This window comes from Mesoplodon mirus (genome assembly GCF_964341445.2).
Source record: "Mesoplodon mirus genome assembly, chromosome: 18".
NCBI classification, from domain to species: Eukaryota; Metazoa; Chordata; class Mammalia; order Artiodactyla; family Ziphiidae; genus Mesoplodon; species Mesoplodon mirus.
Genome location: NC_138994.1, coordinates 62,545,747 through 62,570,924, shown reverse-complemented (window position 1 = coordinate 62,570,924; position 25,178 = coordinate 62,545,747). Strand labels below are relative to the sequence as shown.

General features: G+C 38.8%; 2 protein-coding genes across 9 annotated transcripts in view; both read right to left on the bottom strand.

Moving 5' to 3' along the window:
* The window catches only part of TRIM37 (tripartite motif containing 37), a 207,813-nt gene extending 186,822 nt beyond the window's left edge, over positions 1–20,991 (bottom strand). For 3 of the 8 annotated variants that reach the window (XM_082603184.1, XM_082603182.1, XM_082603183.1), the window contains exons 1-8: positions 20,518–20,989; positions 18,673–18,774; positions 8,507–8,547; positions 7,329–7,445; positions 5,097–5,184; positions 3,720–3,842; positions 1,916–2,039; positions 985–1,052 (exon numbers count right to left, since the gene is read on the bottom strand). In XM_082603184.1, the coding sequence (XP_082459310.1) occupies positions 985–1,052; positions 1,916–2,039; positions 3,720–3,842; positions 5,097–5,184; positions 7,329–7,445; positions 8,507–8,547; positions 18,673–18,774; positions 20,518–20,538 (684 nt within the window). In that variant the 5' untranslated portion in view covers positions 20,539–20,989. Of the gene's footprint in view, positions 1–984; positions 1,053–1,915; positions 2,040–3,719; positions 3,843–5,096; positions 5,185–7,328; positions 7,446–8,506; positions 8,548–18,672; positions 18,775–20,517 lie in introns of all 8 variants that reach the window. The other 5 variants (XM_082603181.1, XM_082603178.1, XM_082603179.1 and 2 more) reach the window with 4 other exon arrangements.
* A 1,972-nt stretch (positions 20,992–22,963) lies between these two features.
* The window catches only part of SKA2 (spindle and kinetochore associated complex subunit 2), a 28,653-nt gene continuing 26,438 nt past the window's right edge, over positions 22,964–25,178 (bottom strand). The window contains exon 4 of the mRNA XM_082603230.1: positions 22,964–24,924. Coding sequence (XP_082459356.1) covers positions 24,856–24,924 — 69 coding nt within the window. The 3' untranslated portion in view covers positions 22,964–24,855. The remainder of the gene's footprint in view (positions 24,925–25,178) is intronic.

Here is a 25,178-nt window from a genome sequence, read left to right as displayed (position 1 = left end):
TCGGAGCTTTCACCACCGAGGGCTCTGGCTGGGGAAGTGAGATCCCACAAGCCATGCAGCACGGTCAAAAAAAATACTGAAGAGAAAAACAAGAATATATAAATACTTAGGTACTGAACTCTACCAGCCAAACTATCAACCAAATGTAGAGATTGAATAAAAATATTTTCAGACATACAGTCTCGAAAAATTTATTGTGATTACCCTTTCATGAAAGCCACAGAGGAAGTGTGATACCAAAACAAACGTGTAAATCAAGAGCATGGAAGCCACGGAAATCAGGGAACGTGGGATTCAACCCAAGAAAGAAATGAAGGGGATCCCCAGGATGATAATTAAGAGACCAACTGCATCAGACAGCTGTGTATCAGGCATAGAGAGGAATTCAAGAATTCCAAAAACCAAATTCAAGACAGATAAAATTATCAAATATTTATGTGACACTATACATTTATTCATTCACTATGTACTTTATCCCCACCTACCCCGAATCTGAATTATAAACTCTTTGAGGATTATTTTGCCATTGTGTCCACTGTTGTGTTCCAAAGCACCTAAAGCAATGTCTGTTTTCTATTTGGTATGTAATAAAAATTTCCTTAATAAATAAAAATGCTGATTTTACCCTAAGAATCATTATGTGTAAGTAATTGGCAATAATATTCTATCTCAAAGGCACCACTTAAGTCACAATGTCAGAAGATTTTAATCTTTTAAAGATTCCTATTGGCTGTTATTCCCAGTAAAAATAATTCTGTTTTTTGCAAAAACAAAATTAGTATTATTTTATCTAGTTCCCATACATGATGGAGAAACCTTGAATCAACTGATTCCTATTTCATAAAAATCCCTAGTATAGCACACAGATCCCCAGATCTTTTGATCTTATCTAATCTGTCAAAAAACAAAAAACAAAAAACTTTTAAAGTACATGAACAGAAAAAGGATAAAGACTTTATCTCATTTCATTTAATATTTCATCACCTGATGCTCTACTTCCTGAAGTAAGGATTCCAACAGTTCTGTTTCTTGTGTCAGAGATGTCTTCTGACCTATTTAAAAAATAGCAGAAGACCAACACTCAGGCTTCTTACTGGCTCAAGAATGAAATTAAATTTCATTGAACATATTCAATAACAAAGAACCAATCTCAAGTAAGCAAAACTTCTTCATTACAGCTACCCTAAAAAAATTTTCCAGAGTTTTAATTATAGTAGGTTTGACAAGAGGATTTCAGAACTAACCCTAACTACAGTTACAGACAAAGGACAATGCAGGTCTATTAAATACTTCTAAGAAATATACAGTGACAGTATACTTTGTAATGAAATTAACATTATTGCTTCTTCTAAAGGAATATAAAGCTATAGAAAACTAACATTTTTAATCAATCAACTATTCTAAAATAATTCCTCCCCCAAAATTTAAATGCAGCCTAAAAAGAATGTAGTAAGTGGGACATTTGTTTATATTAAATGTCAGCAAGAGGTATGTGCTTTGAACATAATAGGAACCTGTAAAAAAGAATGTCCAGAGAGGAAAACAGTCTCAAAGAAGCTGGAAACACAGAAGGATAAAGGAATTATTGTTAAAGAAATTATTATTATAGAGAAGGAAGAAAGAAACTGCTTTACATGACACAAAAACAAAACAAAACAAAAAAAAGATAGGCACGCTTGCCAAATCAGACCACCTACTTTGTAAATCACAAAGTCTGAAGAGCTGGAAGCATATCCCATGAAGTTAGCAGAAGTTGTATCAATTTGGTGTAGTGTTAATTGATACAGAGGAACAATTAACAGGTAGAATTTCTATTTTTTAAAGCAATCTTTTCCTAGCCTATAATAACTCACCAACCACTGAACCTCAAGGAGGTTCAAAGCACCATGTACACAAGCAACATAGAAAAACTCACCCATCAGTGTTATAAGCTTATTCTTCAGCTGTGTGTCTAACCGTGCAATCATCATCTCCACTGCATTTTTAATTTCCCGAACACGCTCATCTTTTGCATTTCTTACAGCTTCGACATTTCTTTCCTAGAAGGTAAACAGGTAAAAAAATTTTAGGACTCCTCTGGTGGCACAGTGATTATGAATCCACCTGCCAATGCAGGGGACACGGGTTCGATCCCTAGTCCGAGAAGATCCCACATGCCACGGAGCAACCAAGCCCGTGCGCCACAACTACTGAACCTGTGCTCTAGAGCCCGCAAGCCACAACTACTGAGCCTTCGTGCCACAACTAGTGAAGCCCGCGCGCCTGGAGCCCATGCTCCACAACAAGAGAAGCCACTGCAATGCGAAGCCCGCACACCACAATGAAGAGCAGCTGCTTGCCGCAACTCAAGACGGCCCGTGCACAGCAACAAAGACCCAACACAGCCAAAAATAAATAAATAAATTTATTAAAAAATTTTAATTGAAGAATTTTTTAAATAGAAGTAAATAGACATTAATGCAATCACTGCAATTATTCTTAAAGTCAGCTGAATTCCTGAAACTCAGAAAAAAATTCTTAAACAATTAAAGCATAATAAAGTACACAATATTTTAACAGTTAAACAGAAAGATATGTAATTACAAAAAAAACTGCTTTGTGTAACACATACAAAACACATACTCAAAGCCCCAATCATATAGGAAACCACTGTTCAAAACCAAAAAATTATACTAAAGCCAGTTCACATCACACAAAACTCTAAAACAAATGAAAAATTTGAAAAACCACATCTACTCCACTTCACGAAGTTTTAATTTTTTTTCAGAACGAAACAAAGAAAAAAATAGGGTTTTTAAAGATTGCAGAGTACGTAGTTTTTTTAATAGCATACTATCAAAAATAAAAAGCAATCTTTCCTATACGTACTATTATTATGAGTACAAGCAGTGAAAATCTCAAACTAGAACAGCCTCCCTAATGCCCGAATTAAAATGCTGTCAAGAGAAAGTAGTAGAAAAAAAGGTGACTACACGAAGGCCAAATAGAAGCCGTCCAACTTGTTTATATTCCAAAACGACTTTGTGTAGCGTACATGTAACTCAAAAACATTATTTTCTGTATAAAGAACGTTATAAATGATGATCTCGATCTTGATTCCTACATGAGTAAAATAAAGACAACATCTTGAGTTAGGAATGGTCTGCAAACCTCAGGAATCACTGTCATTCTGGTAACTTTAAACAAAATATATTCCAAAAGTATATTTAGTACTTAAATGTTTGATGCTTATTACATTTTCCCATAGAAATAATATTACAAATGGTAAATAGCTCACTAGAGCTCTTTGACCCATATACAGTATCTAAAGAGTAGTGTTAAATATTACTCTTTGAATTCTTCAGTTTTAATTCAGGACACCAGAAATAGTTCATTCCCTGGTAGCAGAAATTCTCCCAAAGAATGAATGACTTAATGACTGTAAAACTCAATACTGATTCTGTTTAGGAGTCAATTACCGACTATGTAACAAACAGGCTTATTTAACTCATTCACTGATTCTCTATTTCTGCGTAAGAGGAGGCAATTCTCTGGCTCCAACTTCAGAACAGGCAAGGGGTTTGGATGCAAATTCCTCAGCTAGTTTGAAGTTGGTGAGAACTATAAATATATCTTATCAAAATTTCAAATCTTGAGTTCAACATCTGATTGATTTATATTATAAAAAATATATATTATAGACTATAAAAGGGATAATGATCTTTCAGTAGTAGTCTTACCACTTCTTGAACTAAGCTGATCAGTTCCATGAGACGCCGACGAAGTTTGGCTACCTCTTCATTCACTTTAGTAACATGCTGCTCATAAATTTCCGCCAAAGGTTTAAAGGTATGTCCACCATGCTATTTAAAGTAATGAGTAGTTTTTGAGCATTTTCATATATCTCATCTGCATTTACATTCCTTCCTTAACACTCTATGGATACTAATAAACTGGTAAATAATTTCAAATGAATTTTATCTTTTGGCTGCCTTTACTTTGTTAAAACAGGCCAGAGTTTGCTTAAAATCACTTGGCCCATATAGGAAATCCTTCAAGATTTTAGATAATGGACTTTAGCAAAATGTTTACTTATCTAGAAGTCTTCACTCATTAGAAAGAAGCAAAATCCTTAACAATGGCCCAAACCACCTAACACAACCTTATTTGTCACTCTTCTTTTGGTCAGTATTAGCCTTCTTCCACGACCTCAAACCTCTTCCCACAGCCCATTGCAAAAGAAACATCTTGGGCTTCCCTGGTGGCGCAGTGGTTGAGAGTCTGCCTGCCGATGCGGGGGACACGGGTTCGTGCTCCGGTCCGGGAGGATCCCGCATGCAGCAGAGAGGCTGGGCCCGTGAGCCGTGGCCGCTGGGCCTGCGCATCCGGAGCCTGTGCTCCACAATGGGAGAGGCCACAACAGTGAGAGGCCCGCGAACCGCAAAAAAAAAAAAAAAAAAAAAAAAAGAAACGTCTTATTCAAAAATAATTCTCTTTCATCCACCCTGTCCAAATTCTCCACCCACTTAACTCCTACTCAATCCTTTGGAGCTTAACTCAGGGTCAGGCCCCATGGTTATTCACTCTCATCAGCACTGTATACTTATTCCTAATATTTTATCACAACAGTAATTAAGTACAGAACTAGTTGTTTGATATCTGCCGTGTTCATCTCTGAACCCCTAGTCTCTAGCACAGATGAATAAATTAGAAAGGTACTTGAGGAAGAAAGATTAAAAAAAAAAATCATAAGAACTAGATGTCTGCATTCCTATTGTTTCACAAATGTCTATAAAGTTTTTGTTCCATTTTAAAGAAACTAAAATTGGAAATCACAGCCAGGATATCAGATCAACTGATATGAGTAGACATTTTACAGGTTTTCAATTAAAATAAAATATTTATGTAAGGTATGCACATCATACATCAAAATCTCCAACAAAAGAAGTTTCTCTGGAATAAGAGAAAGTACAATATCTTCTGCTATAAAGCAGATACATTTAATTTTCATTCTATAAACAGAGTAAAATGATATTACTTTCTATCTAAATCAAACAAATATTTCAGTGCTTTCTACACTCTAATTAAAAATAATATGCTGAATTTGTTCTGCTTACCATTCCTCCCCAAAGTGCACACTGATGGCAGATACACTTCTTACAAGTCCAGCAAAATACACTAAGTTTTTCATGGTGATTTTCACATCTATACATTATGAAAAAAAAGTACAGTTATAAATTAAATAAATTTAAAAACTAGAACATAGTTACCACAACAAATTCCTAAGTTTGGGCAAACAGGTCAGTCAATTTTAAATGACTATATCTCAGGAAATATAAAATGTACTCCATGGCTTCTGTGAATTAAGCTGAACAATTACATGTAGAGACAATTTTTTTTAAGTATTGTTTTCATCCATCTATAAGGACTTTAAAATTACATGAAAAATGCAGACTAGTTTCTATTTAAAGTACAAAGATAACACCATTTCTGAGAAACTGTACAGACGATAAATTCTATCCTATTACTACATTTTGGGCAAATCAGATTATGTGTCCATGCCTACATGAGCATGTATGCATGCACACTTTTTCTATATGTGACCAAAGTCAACAATAACCAAGACACAGGTGATTAATTGCACAACACCAGATCCTCATTAGAAACGAACAATTCAATTTAAAAAAGTTTTCCCTTAAACTGAATAACCACAAGCAAAAGAATAAAGTTGGACATGGTTATTAATTGCATTGTGTGCCCCCAAATTCCTACATTGAAGCCCTAATGTAATTGTATTTGGAGTTAGGGCCTTTATGGAGGTAATGAAGGTTAAATGAAATCACAGGGGTGGAGGCCTACCCAATAGGACTGGTGTCCTTACAAGAAGAGAATGCGACAGCAGGAGTGTGCATTCACAGAGAAAACACCACGTGGGGATGGAGTGAGAAGTAGCTATATCCTAGTCAAGGAGAGAGGCCTCACCAGAAACCAACCCTGACAATACCTTGACCTTGCACTACCAGCCTCCGAAACCATGAGAAAATAAATTTTGTTGTTTAAGCCACCCAGCCTGTGGTATTCTGTTATGGCAGCCCTAGTAGTTAAATACCTACCTTTAACTTATACCATATTAAAAAAGTAACTTAAAATAGATCAAAGACCTAAACATCAGACCTAAAACGATAAAACTCTTAAAAGAAAACACAGGGGAAAAGCTTCAGGATATAGGATTTGGCAATGATTTCTTGGATATGACACCAGAAGCACACACAACAAAAGTAAAAACAGATAAATGGGGCTACATCGAAATTAACAACTTCTGTACATTAAAGGACACAATAAACAGAGAAAAAGGGCAATCTATGGAATGGGAGAAATGAGGCACAGAAAGTAAAACGGTGGGAAATAACCAATAGTTATTGGTTAATGAATTGAGAGCTTCAGATTCGCAAAATGAAAACATTCTGGAGATTTTTTGTACAACGTGCATACACTTAACACTACTGAACTGTATACTTAAAAACGGTTAAGATAGTAAATATTATGTTCTGTTTCTTTTGCCACAATTTAAAAAATTGTTTCTCTTGCCTATAAAGGGGACACACTGTTGCAATTTTAAAAAGCTTTTCACTGATAAGTCACACTGAGCTTACAGAAAATACCTAAATAGGTCGACATTTTATATTTCTCATTTATAAGTAATCTGAATATCCAATAGGAAATTAATAAAAGCATGAAGAAACAGCATATTAAATACTATCTCATTTAGTATGATTTCCACAGTATTGAATTTAGAATATAGCTTTTAAAATATAGGAAATTAATCAGAACCATTATTAATCAATGGCTTATATACAGGTACCTTTAGCAAACCCAAGGGGGTGCCAGTAGGCATCAAGAAGCAAAGAGGAGAGATTAGTAATTAGCAAATTGTGGCAGTTCTAATCCTTTATGAGAGGCCTTAATAAAAGAAGTCAGAGTTAGAAGGGTCTTTCCAAGTAGAGACACCCACACCATGCCAGAAGAAAACTGTCTTAGTGTTCACCTACGAAGCTTAAATTTTCAATAGTGTCATTAAAATACTATGTGGCAGGGCTTCCCTGTTGGGGCAGTGGTTGAGAGTCCGCCTGCCGATGCAGGGGACACAGGTTCGTGCCCCGGTCCGGGAAGATCCCACATGCCGCGGAGCGGCTGGGCCCGTGAGCCGTGGCCGCTGAGCCTGCGCGTCCGGAGCCTGTGCTCCGCAACGGGAGAGGCCGCAGCAGTGAGAGGCCCGCGTACCGCAAAAAAAAAAAAATACTATGTGGCACAATCTATGAAACACTTGAACAAAGAAACTAAGGACATACTTGTCCTTTTCATTTTCTTCATGTTTGGTGAGACTGCAGAGTTGAAGAGTATCAAGCTGCTGGGTTACTTCTTCTGCCCAACGACAGTTTACTAGTTCTCGTAGCTGCAGTGGCGCACTGGAGAGAAAATATACATACATATACTCTCAGTCAGGAATTTGAGATCATTTTCTAAAACACATTTCAAAGGTACATACCGAGGTGACAAATGTGTTAACTCAGTGGGGGGAATCCTTTCACAATGTATCAAACAATCACATTTTATACTTTAAATACGTTACAATTTTGTCAATTATACCTCAACAAAGCTGGAAAAAAAAAGGAAATTATAAATCAAGAAAAAATGAACACTCCTCAAAAGAGGGCTCACAATCATATTCATACCATATTACTATCAAAATAGTAACAAAGACACAGTGAAAAGTATGGTTTGTAACTTATTTTTACAATAATGTATCATTTACCAAAAAAACTGAATAAAAAAATTAGCAATTCAGATTACGGACTGAATTCTTAATTCCTTAGTCTAAAGCTATACTCTCCAAAATGACAGCCACTACTCATATGTGACTATTTAAATTAAAAATTCAAATTAGTTAAAAAAAAGAAAATTTCGGGCTTCCCTGGTGGCGCAGTGGTTGAGAGTCTGCCTGCCGATGCAGGGGACACGGGTTTGAGCCCTGGTCTGGGAGGATCCCACATGCCGCGGAGCAACTGGGCCCGTGAGCCACAACTACTGAGCCTGCACGTCTGGAGCCTGTGCTCCGCAATAGGAAAGGCCGTGACAGTGAAAGGCCCGCGCACCGTGATGAAGAGTGGCCCCCGCTTGCCACAACTAGAGAAAGCCCTCGCACAGAAACGAAGACCCAACGCAGCAAAAAATAAATAAATAAATAAATAAATAGATCTGTTCTTTTAAATAAAAGGTAAGTTAAGAAGTTACACAATGATTTTCCAAAAGAAAGTAAACAATGTAATGTATTCTACATAATTCTAAGTCAGGTAAATTAGTCTGCATTTCTTTATCGAGATAGATTGCTTATTTTCTTTTCAACTGTATTTGCGAAGAGTAGAAATGTGGCAGGTTGCAGAAAGAATGTTATGAGTATTAGGACACACGCTGACCCCATCACCTTACTACTTTCCCAACTCACAAATAATCACAGTAAAACACTTACCGGCAATGAGGACACTGGGCTCTCTGCTCTGTCAGCCAGCGCTAAGGAGGCAAAAAAACGAGATTTTGATTGCAGATAACACCATTCATTTGTACATACTGAAACCTTACATACCAAATTTAATGAGTTTAACTCTCTAGTGCCTGCACTAATTATAGAGATACTTATAGAATAGCAGGCAATCTGTCTCATTATCATCGTGACAGGAATAAATTTTCAAAGGCACAGAATTCATTCCAGAATAATTATTAAGAAGCTATTCTCTCACAGGTAAGAAAGTGATCCTAGGACTCTGGATCTCACAGGGAAGGTGTGAATAATCTTCACAAAAATAATAATGATATTGTTACTACCATTCCCCCCCCCCAAAATAAGCTATTATGATGATTTACTTCTAACTAACCCACCATAAAATCTGAGGAATTTTAAGGTACTACTAAATTCCTTTTTGAAAAGCAATCTAATTGTAAAGTGTACACATTATGGCTATATAAATTAGACAGAAAAACATAAATAAGCAATACAGCAAAACTTTGTCTTAAAAGAGTTCTACAGTTCAGTCATTTAAACATCTACATAACCTGGTTTCCTCGTAATTATAAAAAGTTTTACAAGAGAATAATATCTCTACTAAACCTCAAATTCTATTAATTTAACCATTTTAGTTATTATTGGATAGGGAGCAGTTTTACACCATATACAAAGGAGATGCTAATACCTTTCCAAAAACAATAGCTCCATGGTTAAATATTGTTTTAATTGTCTGGTAAACAGGTTTTGAGGTAAATAAATATATAGTCCAATAGCTATGTACTCTCAATATCTGTTATTTCTGTTTATCCCTTCCTATTTCTATGGAAGAACCTAAGCTTTTACCTAAAGTCAAATAATTAACTCAGAAATAAAATTCCCAAGGAATCCTTAAAGAACAATAGAAGATTAAATAGGGGGAAGTGTACTTCATAGAACAGAAAATAAAGCTGTAAGAAAAAAAATAGATGGAAAAGGATTCCACTAACAACCTTGCACATCATTTCTTTGGTCCCTGAGCAAAGCAAGATTTAGGTCAGGTTTCTTTCCCTCAAACAATGCTCTGCTAAAGTCCTAGCACTCCTCCAGAACTGGTCTCAGCCCACACCTCTCTAGCCTCATCTTCTACCTCACCCTAGGGGATCCAGCAAGATTAAGTCTTTAAATACGTTTCCCCTCTCTGCCCAGGATATTCAACACCTCTCTTTAACTAGGTTATTCCGGCTCATCCTTTAGATTTCAGATTATACGTCACTTCCTCCAGAAAGCTCCCTGACTGTCTATAGACTATTTAAACACCACTGTCATGCTTTACCACAGTGACCTATACTTCCCCTTTCATTGTACCTATAACACTTGGTATACTGACTTATTTGTTTGTCTCCCCTGCCATGCTAAAGTAAAAGCCCTATAAAGGTTGGGACCATGGTAAGGAATGACCCAGTCTATATTTTGTATTATGCCCCTCCCTTCCAGTCAAAACAGGCTTATTGCTATAATATATACCACTCTTGGCATCCTATCTGTGTATTTGCTTATACTGTCCCTCTATCCACGTGCTGTCCCATGGAAATGTCCACTGATTATGTCCATAATACTTTCCTGCCTATCCCAGGCTAGTGGTCTTTCCCTTCTCTTATTATTTGTGGCATTTTTACCTTGTATTCTATAATCTAATTTAATCACAAAACAAATATGAGGAAAAACAATGTTTCTACCAAACCAAAACCAAAGGTAAGAACCAGTGACACAATATTAGTACTCAAATAATATTAAAGAAACACCTTTGTAGCAATTCCCCCACATTCAATTTAAGAATTAATTTCTCGGGCTTCCCTGGTGGCGCAGTGGTTAAGAATCCGCCTGCCAGTGCAGGGGACACAGGCTCTAGCCCTGGTCTGGGAAGATCCCACATGCCACGGGGCAACTAAGCCCATGCGCCACAACTACTGAGCCTGCGCTCTAGAGACCGCAAGCCACAACTACTGAAGCTCGCACGCCTAGAGCCCGTGCTCCACAACAAGAGAAGCCACTGCAATGAGAAGCCCGCACACAGCAACAAAGAGTAGCCCCCACTCGCTGCAACTAGAGAAAGCCCGCACGCAGCAAAGAAGACCCAACACAGCCAAAGATAAATAAATTTTAAAAAACAAGAATTAATTTCTCTCCTTCATTAAATGGAAGAATCACAAGCTTGAGTCGTTATTCAAACCTGAGTCTTATTCCTAGCTCTGGCACTTACTATGCAACACCAGACATGTGACTGATCTCAAGTTTCCTCATATGCAACAAGAGAATCAGCATTCCTACTCTGCAAAGTTGTTTAAGGGAAATCCTCAACAAAAACTTAGCAAACCAAATTCAAAAAGAGTATACACCTTGACCAAGTGGGATTTATTCCTGGGATACAAGGATAGTTCAACCTACAAAAATCATTCAATATAATACATCAATTACATTAAGAAAATGAAGGAAAAACCCACATGATCATCTCAATGGATACAGAAAAGGCATCTGACAAAATCTAATATCCTTTCATAATAAAAACACTCAAGAGGGCTTCCCTGATGGCGCAGTGGTTGAGAGTCCGCCTGCCGATGCAGGGGACATGGGTTCGTGCCCCGGTCCGGGAAGATCCCACATGCCGCAGAGCAGCTGGGCCCGTGAGCCATGGTCGCTGAGCCTGCACGTCCGGAGCCTGTGCTCCGCAGCGGGAGAGGCCACAACAGTGAGAGGCCCGCGTACCGCAAAAAAAAAAAAAAAAAAAAAAACACAGCAAACATCATACTCAATGGTGAAAGACTGGAAACTTGTCTCAAAGTTAGAGGACTCACATTTCCTGATTTCAAAGTTTACTACGAAGCTACAATAAATTAAAACAGTTTGGTATTGGCATAAGGACAATGAAATAGAATAGAGAGCCCAGAAATAAACAGAAAGGGACAAATATTCTATGATTCCATTTATACGAGGTAGTCAGATTCATAGAGAAGAAGGAACAGTGGTTACCAGGGGTTGGGGGAGGGTAATGGACCAAAGTAATAAAAGTACACATCCTTGTCTTTTTCCTGATCTTAAGGGGGAAGTATGTACTACTACATACCTATGAGAATGGCTAAAATTCAAGACTGAACATACCAATACCAAGTGTTGGCATTAACATGGAAGAATCAGAACTCTCATACACTGCTGTTGAGAATGTAAAATGATACAATGATTTTAGAAAACAGTTTGACAATTTGTTAAGCAGTTAAACATACACCTACGATATGATATAGCCATTCCACTCCTATTTACCCAAGAGAAATGAAAGCTTAAGTCCATTGAAAGACTTGTATACAAACATTCGTAGCAGTTTTCTTTGTAAATGCCCCGAACTAGAAGCAACCTGTATGTCCATCAGCAGGTGAATGGATACACAGATTACAGCATATGCATACAACGGAATGCTACTACGCAGCAATAAAAAGAAATACTATTTTTTAAATTTTATTTATTTTTTTATATAGCAGGTTCTTACTAGTTATCTCTTTTATACATATTGGTATATGTATGTCAATCCCAGTCTCCCAATTTATCCCATCACCACCACCACCCGCCGCCACTTTCCCCCCTTGGCGTCCATATGTTTGTTCTCTACGTCTGTGTCTCTATTTCTGCCCTGCAAACCGGTTCATCTGTACCATTTTAAAAAGGAATACTATCGATACAACAACATAGATGAATCTCAAAATAATTTTGCCGAGTGAAAGAAGCCAGACCCTTAAGAGTACATACTGTAAGATTCCATTTGTATAAAATTCTAGAAAACGCAAACTTATCTATAGTGATAGAAAGCAGATCACCGGTTGCTTGAGAACAAGACAAGAGGAGGTAGGGACTACCAAGAGGCACAAAGAAACTTCTGGGGATTAGAGATATGTTCATTATCTTGACTGTAGGGATGGTTTTTCAAGTGTATACATTTGTCAAAACTTATCAAACTGTGTACTTTATATATGTGCAGTTTATTGTATGTCAAATATACCTAATTTTAAAAGGCTGAAAAATTAAAAACAAAGTCAATAATTATTGGCAAATTGCTACCAATGTTAAAAATCAAGAGGGGGTAAGAAAAAACTGGATGAGAAAGATGTGGCAAAATAACGGGAAAAAATACAAAACAGGAACAGGTACTGAGAGAAAATCAGCTAAGTATAGCTAGATAAATGAAGACCTGGCCTGAAAACACAGCCAATGTTCCTGCTTTTGGGGTATGCCTGTGGAGGCATCAGGGAGTCGTGGGTAGAGTGCTGGCCTCGGGATAAGTTTAGTCTTGGTCTGTCACCAACTACTATGTGACTTTGGACAAGTCTATTCATGCGTCTGGGCCTTAGTTTGTTAAAATGACACAAGTATCTGGACTGCCAAAGACAGTTCAATTTCTGTGGACAAATGAACAGAGATGAGATGGAAGAGAAGGGAAAGCATTCAAATAAACAATATTACAATGTGGCTGTGTGGAGTGCTCAGAGTCTCAAGGACTTTGCTCCTGTAATTACCCCTCCTCTCTCCAGCATCAATTATTCTCGACTGGTTCAGTCCCAGGAAGATATAAACCTTCCCCTAAAAGATGACTCTCAACAACCCCCTTCAACCCATTACCTTGTTTCTTCCCTTTACAAGATTGTGACAGTTTTTATACTTGCTGTCTCATTCTCCTCCCACTCTCTGACATCAAGTTTTTGCCCCCATTGTTCCACTGAAACTACTCATCGGGGTCACCAATAACCTACATATTCTCAAATCCAAGGGATTTCCCTGGTGGTCCAGTAGTTAAGACACTGCACTTCCTGGTCGGGGAACCAAGATCCCGCGTGCTGCGCAGTGCAGCCAAAAAAAAAAAAAAAGAAAGAAAAAAAAAATCAGATCCAATGGTCAGTCAATTCCCACGCTAGAACCATATGACACAGCTAAATGACTCTTTTTTTTTTAGTTTTTTATTTTATTTATTTATTTATTTTTGGCTGTGTTGGGTCTTCGTTGCTGTGTGTGGGCTTTCTCTAGCTGCAACAAGCGTGGGCTACTCTTCGTTGTGGTACACAAGCTTCTCATTGCGGTGGCTTCTCTTGTTGAAGACTCTAGGCATGCGGGCTTCAGTAGTTGTGGCACATGGGCTCAGTAGTTGTGGCTCGTGGGCTCTAGAGCGCAGGCTCAGTAGTTGTGGCACACAGGCTTAGTTTCTCCGCGGCATGTGGGATCTTCCCAGGCCAGGGATCGAACCCATGTCCCCTGCATAGGCAGGCAGATTCTTAACCACTGTGCCACCAGGGAAGCCCTAAACTACTCCTTTTTGAAACATGTTTTTCAGTTGAATTCTGTGATGCCTCGCTACTCCTGGCTCCTTCTTATTATCCTGCTGAATCCTTCTCCTAACATCTAAACACTGAGTGACCCAGAGTTCAGACCTAAAAATCTCTTCCCACAGGAGGTAAACTGGTGGTCTCATCTAGTCCCTTGGCTTTAAATACTATCTATATGCTAATTATTCAGTCTCTCTAACGTCCCCTTCCTCAAATCCAGGCTCATATTTCCAACTGTCAACCTCTCCAATTAGATGTATAATAAACATCTCAAACTTTACATATTAAAACAAAAAAAAAACTTTATATATTAAAAGGGTGAATTTTATGTTATGTGAATTATATCTAAATTTTTTTAAGATTTTAAAAATTACAAGTATTGTAATAAAGTGAACTAGTCCAAAATTTTGAACTGGAGTATCACAGTCACAAATTGGTTTTTTGTTTCTTTTTTTTTAAAAGAAAGAACTATATTTAATCATACCATGGGCTTCCCTGGTGGCACAGTAGTTAAGAATACGCCTGCCAATGCAGGGGACACGGGTTTGAGCCCTGGTCCAGGAAGATCCCACATGCTGCGGAGCAACTAAACCCGTGTGCCACAACTACTGAGCCCGCAAGCCACGACTGAAGCCCTTGTGCCTAGAGCCCGTGCTCCGCAACGAGAAGTCACCGCAATGAGAAGCCAGCGCGCCGCAACAAAGAGTAGCCCCCAATCACCACAACTAAAGAAAGCCCACGCGCAGCAACGAAGACCCAACGCAGCCAATAATAAATTAATTAATAATAAAAAATATATTGCTCTCACTAGCAAAAACAATGGTTTTCTGTAGTTACTAAGTAAAATGTAATTTAAAAGTAAAAAAAAAAAAACACTTTTACATCTATAACCTACCCAAATCTGTTCTTCCCTCAGTTTTTTCTATTTCAGAATGAGAAACCATTCATTCACCCAGATGCTGTAAAAAACTTTCCCCACATCCCATCTGTATGAAAATCCATTGATCCTACCTTCAAAACATATCCAGAATTGCCCTACTTTTCATCACCTTCACTGTTACCATTCTGGTCTAAACCACCATTCATCTTTCACTAATAAAGCACATCCTAACTGCTCTCTTCACTCTCTCCCCACCTGCCTACAGTCCACTTTCCACACAGTAGCCAGAGTGATAGCTTTCAAAACATTAATTACTTCAAATCACTCAAAAGCTTTCAATGGCTAGCAGCACACTTAAAATCCAAGGTCTTTACCAAGGCCTCTAGCTACATCTTCAAACTCATTTCCTTTCCCTCTCTCTCTGTCCACTTTGCTCTAACTACGCTGCTTCTTTGGTATTTCTCAACACACTAAACATATTTCTTTCTCACGGCGTTTGCCCTTTCCGATTTCTCTGCCTGGGACTTTCTTTCCCTACATATTCCCATCACTCTCATCCTGGTCTCTGCTCAAATGTCATCTACTCAGAGACCTTCCCAGACTACTCTATCTAAAATAGCTACCAACCTGCCAGTTAACTCTCAAAGTCCCTACTCTATACCCTCAACCAGTTTCATTTTTCTTTATGGTATGAAGAATATCTAACATATAGCTATTTACTTTTTTGCCTATATCCCAACTAGAAAACAAGTCAATTCCTTGAGAAGTCAGTGCCTAACTCCAAGTCCACAATTAATATTTGTTCAATGAATGAACAAATGAAGGGTGACTTCAGGAACCAGAACAACTCTGAAATAGGAAGGTTAAAACCATATTATTCAGATGGTCTGAATATAAGGCTAATGTTCTTGGACTTTATCCTTCAGGCAATAAATCTCTGAGGCTTCTGGGAGGGAAAAAGAATGACATTACTGGAAAATATCAATACGGCAGCAGGATACAAAATGGACGAGAGAAGAAAAGACTCAAGACAGAGAGATCAGTTAGATAGTAACTATAATTATCTAAGCATGAGGTAATAGATGTCTGTATTTCCCTATTAGGATGGTAATAATAAGAACGGAAAGGTAGGACAGATATAAATGACACTAGGAGATAACTGACAAGACTTAAAAATTATTGGTGTCAGAGGTTTCAAGTTTGATAAGTAGAAAAGAACAAACAAAAAAAGAATTCAAAAAGTCAATTTGAGAAAATAATAGGAAGAATTTGATCTAGAACAAAGTTCAAGATGCTGGAAGGACAATCAGGTAAGACATTTATAGGTCAATGCTGAAGGAGGAGATTTAGGAGCCTTGCACACAGATGATAGATAAACCTGCAACACTAAATCAAATTTCTCAAAGTAGATAAAAATTTCCCAGAAACTTCATAATAGAGAATGCCAGCACAATATTTAAGAAATAAATACTTGTAAGGAACAGGAGGAGGAAGAGGAAAAGTGAAGAAATGAAGAATCAATGAGTGGACTTCCCTGGCAGTCCAGTGGTTAAGACTTGGCCTTCCAATGCAGGGGGTGTGGTTTGATCCCTGGTCCAGGAGTTAAGATCCCACATGCCTCAGGGCCAAAAAACCAAAACACATAAAACAGAAGCAATATTGTAACAAATTCAGTAAAGACTTTAAAAATGGTCATCAAAAAAAAAAAAAAAAACTTAAAAAAAAAATCAGTGAGGTATAAGGTAATAACCAGAGATCTTATGTATGCTGAACCTTCATCAAAAGAGCTGAGTCCAGATCTACTCTACCAATAAATTAACTACAGTGATAGAGGCCAATTACTTAATTTCTCTAGCTTCATTCAGCTTTACCATTTATGAAACATGATATGTATGAGTTGCTATTTTTACAATAGAATAATACAACACCTTAATACAAACACCTTACAACACCTTACAACACCTTACAAACACCTTAATACAACACCTTATACCTTCACCTTACAAATAGAATAATACAACACCTTACAAATTTTAGTGTTTTTTTTTAAACAAGTGTCCACCATCAGCCTTTTTTTTTTTGGATGTGGACCTTTTTTTTTTTTTTAATTTTTACTTTTGGCTGCGTTGGGTCTTCGTTGCTGCGCACGGGCCCTCCCTAGTTGCAGCGGGTGAGGGCCACTCTTCACTACGGTGCGCAGGCTTCTCACTGCGGTGGCCTCTCCCGTTGCAGAACACGGGCTCCAAGCGCGCAGGCTTCAGTAGCTGTGGCTTGCGGGCTCTAGAGCACAGGCTCAGTATCTGTGGTGCAAGGGCTTCATTGCTCTATGGCATGTGGGATCATCCCGGGCCAGGGCTCGAACCCGTGTCCCCTGCACTGGCAGGTGGATTCCTAACCACTGCGCCACCAGTGAAGTCCCAATGTGGGACATTTTAAAAGTCTTTATTGAATTTGTTACAAAATTACTTCTGTTTTATGTTTTGGTTTTTTGGTGGAGAGGCATGTGGGATCTTAGCTCCCGAACCAGGGATCGAACCTCCCACCCCCTGCATTGGAAGATGAAGTCTTAACTACATTTTAGTTTCTAAATTACCTTTTAGCTTATCTCATTTAACACCACAACCATCCTGTGAGATAGATCTTGTTATCCACATTCTATTGTTTGAGAAAACAACGCTAAGATCAAGTCCCTCAGTTTATGAGTGGGAGAACCAGCATGGTATGTAACTTAGGCCCTCTGTAGATGTGTAGTGCCAAAGAACACAGACTCTTGACCCAGGCTTTCTGAGTTCAAATCCAGCTCCATCATTTGCTAAATGTGTGACTGGAAGCAAATGATTTAAGTGTTACAGATATTACTCTTGACAAAGGGATATTTATCTTCCTCGGGCAGGAATAAGGAACCACAGAGAAAATTTTGAGATGATGAGCGTGTTAGATGACTTTGACTTTCTCAATAAAGGAAATAATCTACTAAGAGTCATGTGGGCCAGGCAGTTTTCAACTATGGCCTGCGGATGTGTGACTGAATCCCCACACACAACCCAAATACGCTCTTCTGCTTTACATCTTAAGCTTCCTCATAATTTTGTTTCTGGGGTTCACCTACATTCAATTTTTAAAGCCACTGGATTATATTCATCTTTAAGGTCTTTTTTTTTTTTTTTTTTTTTTTTGCGGTACGCGGGCCTCTCACTGTTGTGGCCTCTCCCGTTGCGGAGCGCAGGCTCCGGACGCGCAGGCTCAGCGGCCATGGCTCACGGGCCCAGCCGCTCCGCAGCATGTGGGATCCTCCCGGACCGGGGCACGAACCCGTGTCCCCTGCATTGGCAGGCGGACTCTCACCCACTGCGCCACCAGGGAAGCCCTAAGGTCTCTTTTAACTATAAGATTATATGATTTTATTATGTGCCTTTTAACCCATTACTAGCTTTTTCTCTATCTTACGCATCAAACAAGTATAAACTCTCCCTCCTGAGTCTCACAGCACTTTGTGAGTGCCTCTTTACAGACACTACACACTCTTCAATATAAACACAAAGTCCATTCTCTCAATTAGATTTAAGCTCCTGCAGGGCAGGCACTTCCATCACTTATCTTAGTATCCTCAACCCCAAACACAACGCAGGCAAGCACTTCGTAAGTACTTGTTAAATGCACAGTGATTTAATAATGTAAATATACTAAAATTACACTGGGCTTTGGTTTCCAGACACTTCATAGCAATTATGACTTGATGATTATTCATCTCCATAGTACTAAACGATATACATTAATGGTCTCCCTATTAAGAAACAATCATTTAAGACATTTTTTAAAGGACATAAAATGTAAAATTAAAACAAGATAAAGAAAATGGTTTTTACAATACACCCTATATATACTAAATGTATGAAAAAAGAGATACAACTTACCCTGATACAGCTGAAACAACAAAGCTTGGAGCAATGAGGACACAGGCGTGCATCCCGCAGTTTCTCCATACAAATGAAACATCGGAAAACCTCAGCAATGCTCTGAAAATAATAAAGGATATAAGGCTCACCAGATTACGCTACTGAATCATGAGTAAAAAGCATGCTTGCAATAATTCACCTGACAATTACATTTATTTTGGGTTGATAACATCCCAGTTTTAACTATATTCCATATCAGGACTTGGTTAGTCAAGGTCCAGGGTACCTCAGAACATCTCCTGGGAAAAAATGCTTCCTTTTTTCTGAGCTTCACAGTGGTTGTAGTCTAAGAAAAGAATATGGAATGCAAACATAGACGTGCACAAATATTTTCACGGAAACATCAATTATAATGGCAAGAATCTGCCCATAGCCCAAATGTCAAAATATTAAGGAGTTAACATAGACTATGATAGTCACAGAAATATTTTTGAATTGTTTAATGATCAAAAAAAACCCTTATGATGTGTAACAGTAAGGAAAAAAAAGGCAAACTATGACTGTATGAACACTATGAACTTGTGACTTTTTCCGCAATTTCCCCAAGGGGGATGGATTGCTTTTATAATTTAAGTATAAAAAGATACATTAATGGCAGCATACTTTGATCAAGAGAGAAACAATGTAATTCAGAATCCAGAAATCTGAATTTCTGCTCTGAATTTCTGCCATGCTGCTGCAACCAACTAGCTACTTATTTGAGCCTGAAATTCTGTCCGTATGGAGAATTTTGGTGGTAGCTCTATGAAGGCTTTGGGAAGAAAAAAATACGTAAACAGAAGAAGCAGTATTATCTTTGCCAGCCTCAGATGAATCCATTTAGGAAGTATCTGACAAGAAAACAGATATAATTAAATGTAGGTTACTATATATCTTAAGTTTATTTTTACAGTACTCACATTTATTTTTACTCCATTCCAGAGGAATTAAACTCTTCTACGAAGGTAAGGTTACAAAACTTTTATAATACTTTTACATGAGGAATTAAGGAGAAAATTACTCATGAGTCTAACCATGACTCTGCAGGACCAGAAAGAATCTGTGAGATGCAGACGCTGGGGGATGGGGGGTACGGCGGGGGACAATACGACCATTGGATGAACTAGTTTCAAGTGGAGTGCCCAGGTAATATAGTTGTTCCTTATCAAGGATTTAGTATTTTAGTAATTGCAAGGTTCAAGTCTTGACAATTATTATACAATTATGTCCAATAGCAATCTTTTTTAAGTTCCTAGCCTTAACGTAAATACCCCAAACGTTTGAAATCATCGTTTACAAGAGTCATATATAAAAAGAATAGGTTGCTCTGGAAAACTACAGTCAAACAGGATAGTAAGATTATATCCTCATTCAATCTAAGAAGGGCAGATGTCTACAAAATGTACCGCTGGGAGGGAATGATTATCCATTCGGAGGGAGGTTTGGATCCACGCAAAAACTCTTTAAGAACTGGTGGCGAGTCGCAGCGCACGTCCGTCTAAAGAATCTGCAGCTCTGCTCTGAACAGGCTGTAGTTTGCAGAAACCCTGTGGGGATGAGTACCGGTGCCAAGACACCCTGGAAACGCCAGGATACGCACCACCTGACTGCGGGAACGGTCAGAGCACAGGGTAGCCGGAGGGCTGCAGAACGAGCACGGCGTCCTCTGCGCTGGGCCAGCCCCCTCCACCAAGGCAGCGGCGGGGTGGGGGGACTAGGGCAAGGCGCCCTACGAGAGGGTGGACTAGGGCAAAGCGCCTCGAATAAAGAACGCTCAGCGGGGGGCGAGGGAGACTAAGCACCACCCTCCTCAAGCCCCCTCACCTCCACGCTCTGTTCATCCATTGCCTCCGGCTCTCGGCGGGGCGCTCGGCGACCCGCGGAGTCCGTGGTCTGACCTGTTAGGCGCCGGCCTGAGGTCACCGAGTCAAATTGCCGCGGAGAACAGCCGGGCGCCTACATCAGAGGTCTCCGACCACCGCCCCACCTGCGCGCCCCATCGCTTCGGGTTCGGCGCCAGTTACCCCCACTTCGCCATTTTTATCCGCGCGCCAGCCCTAGGGCGCAGTGGGAGGGTGAGCGGTAGCCACAAGCTTCTTCCCTCCCGGCTGAGCGGCCCGCCAGCGACCAAGCAGGAGCCTTTCCCACGTGACGCGGGCGCGCGCCTATCAAACCGCAGCTCAGCCCCGCGGCGCTGGTCTTCCGCGAAGAAGTTGCCGCAGGGAACTCGCGAACACCAACGGTAACCAGGGTAGCGGAAGGTGCTGTGTGAGAAAAGGCGCGGCCCGCGTGCACGCATGCGCGCAGGCCTCAGCGCTAAGGGAGCGGACCAGTGGCGGGCGTCTAGTTCCCGCGGTGCAGGGGAGCACACGAGATTTGGCCGCTGGCTGCTGCAGGGTTGCGTGCCTTCGGCCGGGGTTAGCGCAGGAGGAGGAGGGCGCGGCGCTTGACCGCGCCCCGTCTCCCTCAGGGGAGGGGCGGCGCTCCACCCGTCTCAAACTTTTGCGCGCCAAAGGCTGGAGCCACCTGGAGGGTTTGTGGGAAATGCAGACTCCGGAGCCACACCCCTAGGTATTCGGACTCCGTGATTGTAGGGTGGGGCTCCACGAAATCGTTTTCAACAAATTCTCTCGGTGATTTGGCTGCAGGTGGCTTGTGGCCCGCACCTTGAGAAACTGTGGTGCAAATGATTCGTGGCTAGTGCTTCTTTCTCGGGGAGCAAGCCCAGATTCTCAGGTTTTTAAGACTTCCGCCCCACGTACGGAAGCAAAGCTCCAGATTGTGAAGCCTAGAGCGGTAATTTCAGAGTCGGGAGTGGGAGGCCGGGACCACGGACGGTTTAGACGTCAGACCTACACCCAACCACACTCGCCCTGCATTGCTTGGGGCTTGAGGTGAGCTATCGCCATGAGACTGTGGAAAGTGCAAGAGTATCAGCTGTATTCAGCTTTCCCATATTGGCGTCTGCTTTCTGCAGTTTTCTAGCGTAAGAAATGTTTAAAGATTGCAGAAATTGAAGGTGTGAGGCAAAGGACGTACATCAAATTCTTAATTTGCGTTTAATTTTTCCTTTCCAGGTTATTGCAAACAACTGTTACACTTAACCGAAATTGAATGCACCTGAAGAGAATCAACAATTATCTAGGAAGAATTTCTTAAATATCAAAGCATTTGGACTTTCTTATAAGTAGTGGGCATAACAATTTTTTTAAACTACATGAGCCATGTACAAAGATATAATTTAGGAATAATTGTGCCTGGAAAAATTCTTTCAGCAAAATTATTTATGGTCTTGGAACTACATAGAGGGGACAGTTGCACATCTTTTATACTAAAATGCCCTCAGTTGTACATTTTAATAATGGTAAATGGTTAATTTTATGGTATGTGAATTTTACCCCAATTTAAAAAGTTACTTGTGAAACACGGTACTATACTACTTGGGATTCAAAGGGTAATGAGAAGTGGTCTTTGCTACCCAGCATAGCAGAAAGCAAATAGGTAAAATTACAATGTATGATAAATATTAAAATAGGTTCTTGTACTAATAGATATATTTGCCCAAAAGCCCCAAAATGTTTAAAGATTTATTGAAATAGTTCATAACAGTGGAAAATTAGAAAACCCGTACAACTAATTAGGGGTCATTGCTTGCAAACACTAAGTCAGATTCTGGCTAACTTAAGCAAAAAAGGAATTTAGTTGGCAGGATGCTAAACTGCTGTGTGTCGTTGAGAAACCTGTCATGTGCTCTATTAGAATTCCTTAAGGAAAGGCTGACCTTGCAGTCCTCCTTTACCCACCCTCCAAATCTCCTAACTTGTGTATTATACAGCTTAAACGCCTATAAAAGAGGAACTGGTAAAAATTATGGTAAATTCATATATACAGCTGTTCAAAAGAATGATATGAAGATACCCAAAATATATTTAAGATAAAAAAAGGGTGCAGCTGCAGTACAGTATATGGTATCAGCCTATTTTTGTTTAAAATGTTTTTTAATTTGTATACATGTAGAAACATCTGAAAAAGTTGCAGTTATTTGGGAGAATAAGCGTACTTATATTTTTTAATTTCTTAAAATTAAAGTTGTATTTAAAATACAACCTAATTAAAATTAATTTGTATCACAACTTAAGACATAAAAACACTAGTAGTCACATAGGAGAAAACAATTATCCAGATGAGAAATAAAAAAGGTCTAAATTAGGTAGTAAGAGTGAAGGTAAAGTGAAGGTTGGATACAACAGACATTTCAAAGAATTATACATTTCAAAGAATTATAGATTTTATTAACTAAGAAGATAAAGGGATGCAAACTTTAATTCCAGCTAACAGAATAGTTGCTGTTAACAAAATAAGAAAATCAGTTAAGTATTCTGGACATGTTCAACTTGAATATTCAGGTAGAGATTTTTATTGGAAATTTGGATCTAGATCTAGTGAAATAAGTTATACTTGGGAATCATTCCCCAAAAGGGCAATAAATGAATATATAAACAAGAGCAATTTTAAGAGGGATGAGGGGAAGAACCAACATTTAGAAGGTAACTTGTGAAGGAAGTCATAGAGGAAAAACAGTACAATCTAGTTTTTTTTCTGATTGAAAGCAAAACCCTTTAACACCAGTAACTTGTTAAGACCTCTTCATGATACCACCATTTTTCAATCCCACCATCACCATCATATCACAGAGCCATACCATGACAGGAACTTCCTCAATATTAATTGCCTGAGTACTGAAGAAAAAAAATATCTGTTACTAAGGTGTGACTTATTTATCTGTAATTTAAAAGGGGGGGGCGGTTACTTTCTGTTCTCCAGATATTCAGAAGAGACAAGACAACTTTAACTGAAGCTACTCTTCCAACCCTGTCTGTCAGCTATTATGTTTGTTAATAACAGAAAAAATTCTTTTAAAATTACATTAAAGTATAATTCTATAACCTGTAAAACTAACATTTGATACACTTTTCCTAATCTTTCAATGCCTTGTTTTTATGACATATATAGAAATATTTATTGAAGGATTACTAAATATCAAACCCTAATAGTTTACCATCTTATTGTGCTTCCAGCCATCCTGACACACACAAGTCAAGTGGTTTGCTTAGGGTCGTACAGCTAGAATTTAAAACCTGTGTTTACATATCCGGTATGAGCCCAAAGCCCAGTCTTGACGACAAAGCTACAATATCTGCTTCTCCTCTTACCTATTTAGCATAGCTTTAGCATTTCCCAGAACATTAATACCAGTAATAATTTACTGGTAACTTGACCTTCTGTTGTATAGATATACCATGATTTACTTTCATATTTACTTGCCATTAGTTTTTTCTTTTTTTTAATAAATAGGGAAGTTGACGCGCGTGCGCGCACACAAAACAAACTGGCAAGTAGCGGTTGCCAGTGATCCTCTCATTTCAGTTTCTTAGCTTTCATATACAGTAGAATGAACAATTACAGTAATATAGACCAGAGGAGAACAAAGGTAGTATTGCAGTATAACAGGGACAATCTAAAACCGCGTTTGAAAGCAGAGCTCATGCTGTTCAACATTAGCAGGAAGAGGGAATAGGACAAAGATAAACGTGAGGCTGTCACAGAAAAGCCAGCTTATTACTAAGTTAGGTTTCATGGGAGACTGTTAAGTCACACATTAGCAGTCTCACCAATAATGTGACCACATCTGCAATCAGAATTTTCAATAATAAAATTATATACATATGTATAACATAATACAAATTTTTTTTCTATCCTTTCATTTCCAAAGCATGTTCATTCACATTTGACTGACTGATAGTATATAATTTTCTTTTACAATAGGCCAGGACATCCATGTTATCCTGATTATACAGAAACAGATACAAAATGGTGTTGAGACTTACTTGCCTGAAATTACAAGACTAAGTGTATATGTATATATATTTGTAAATCTCTTTATTTCCATTCCATCCCTTTGGCTGAACATTATGTGTACAATATCTGCCCTTCTTGTATTCCCCTCTCTCGTGGAAGGCATCACTATCCAGTAACTCAAGCCAAATCTCCTTTGTCATCCCCCCACCAACAGTCATCAAATGCTAACAGGACAGCTTCCTAAATCTCTCTGGAATTGATCTCTTCCCCATTAGAGTTCCCTTTTGCAAGTCCATTTCTTCATCATAAGTCTGACATGTGAGCTCTTAATTGCTCTGCCGCAGTTTTCTCTTCTTCAGTCAGTGGTAACAGCTACAAAACAAATGACAAAATCTTTATTGCAAAAACCCTTAAAACAACAAGGTCCTACTGTATACCACAGGGAACTATATTCAATATCCTGTGATAAACCACAATGGAAAAGAATAGGAAAAAGAATGTATATATGTATATAACTGAATCACTATGCCGAAGAGCAGAAATTAACACATTGTAAATCAACTATACTTCAATAATTTTTTAATTAAAAAAATCTTTAAACACTGCTAAATTAATTTCTGCTTTGT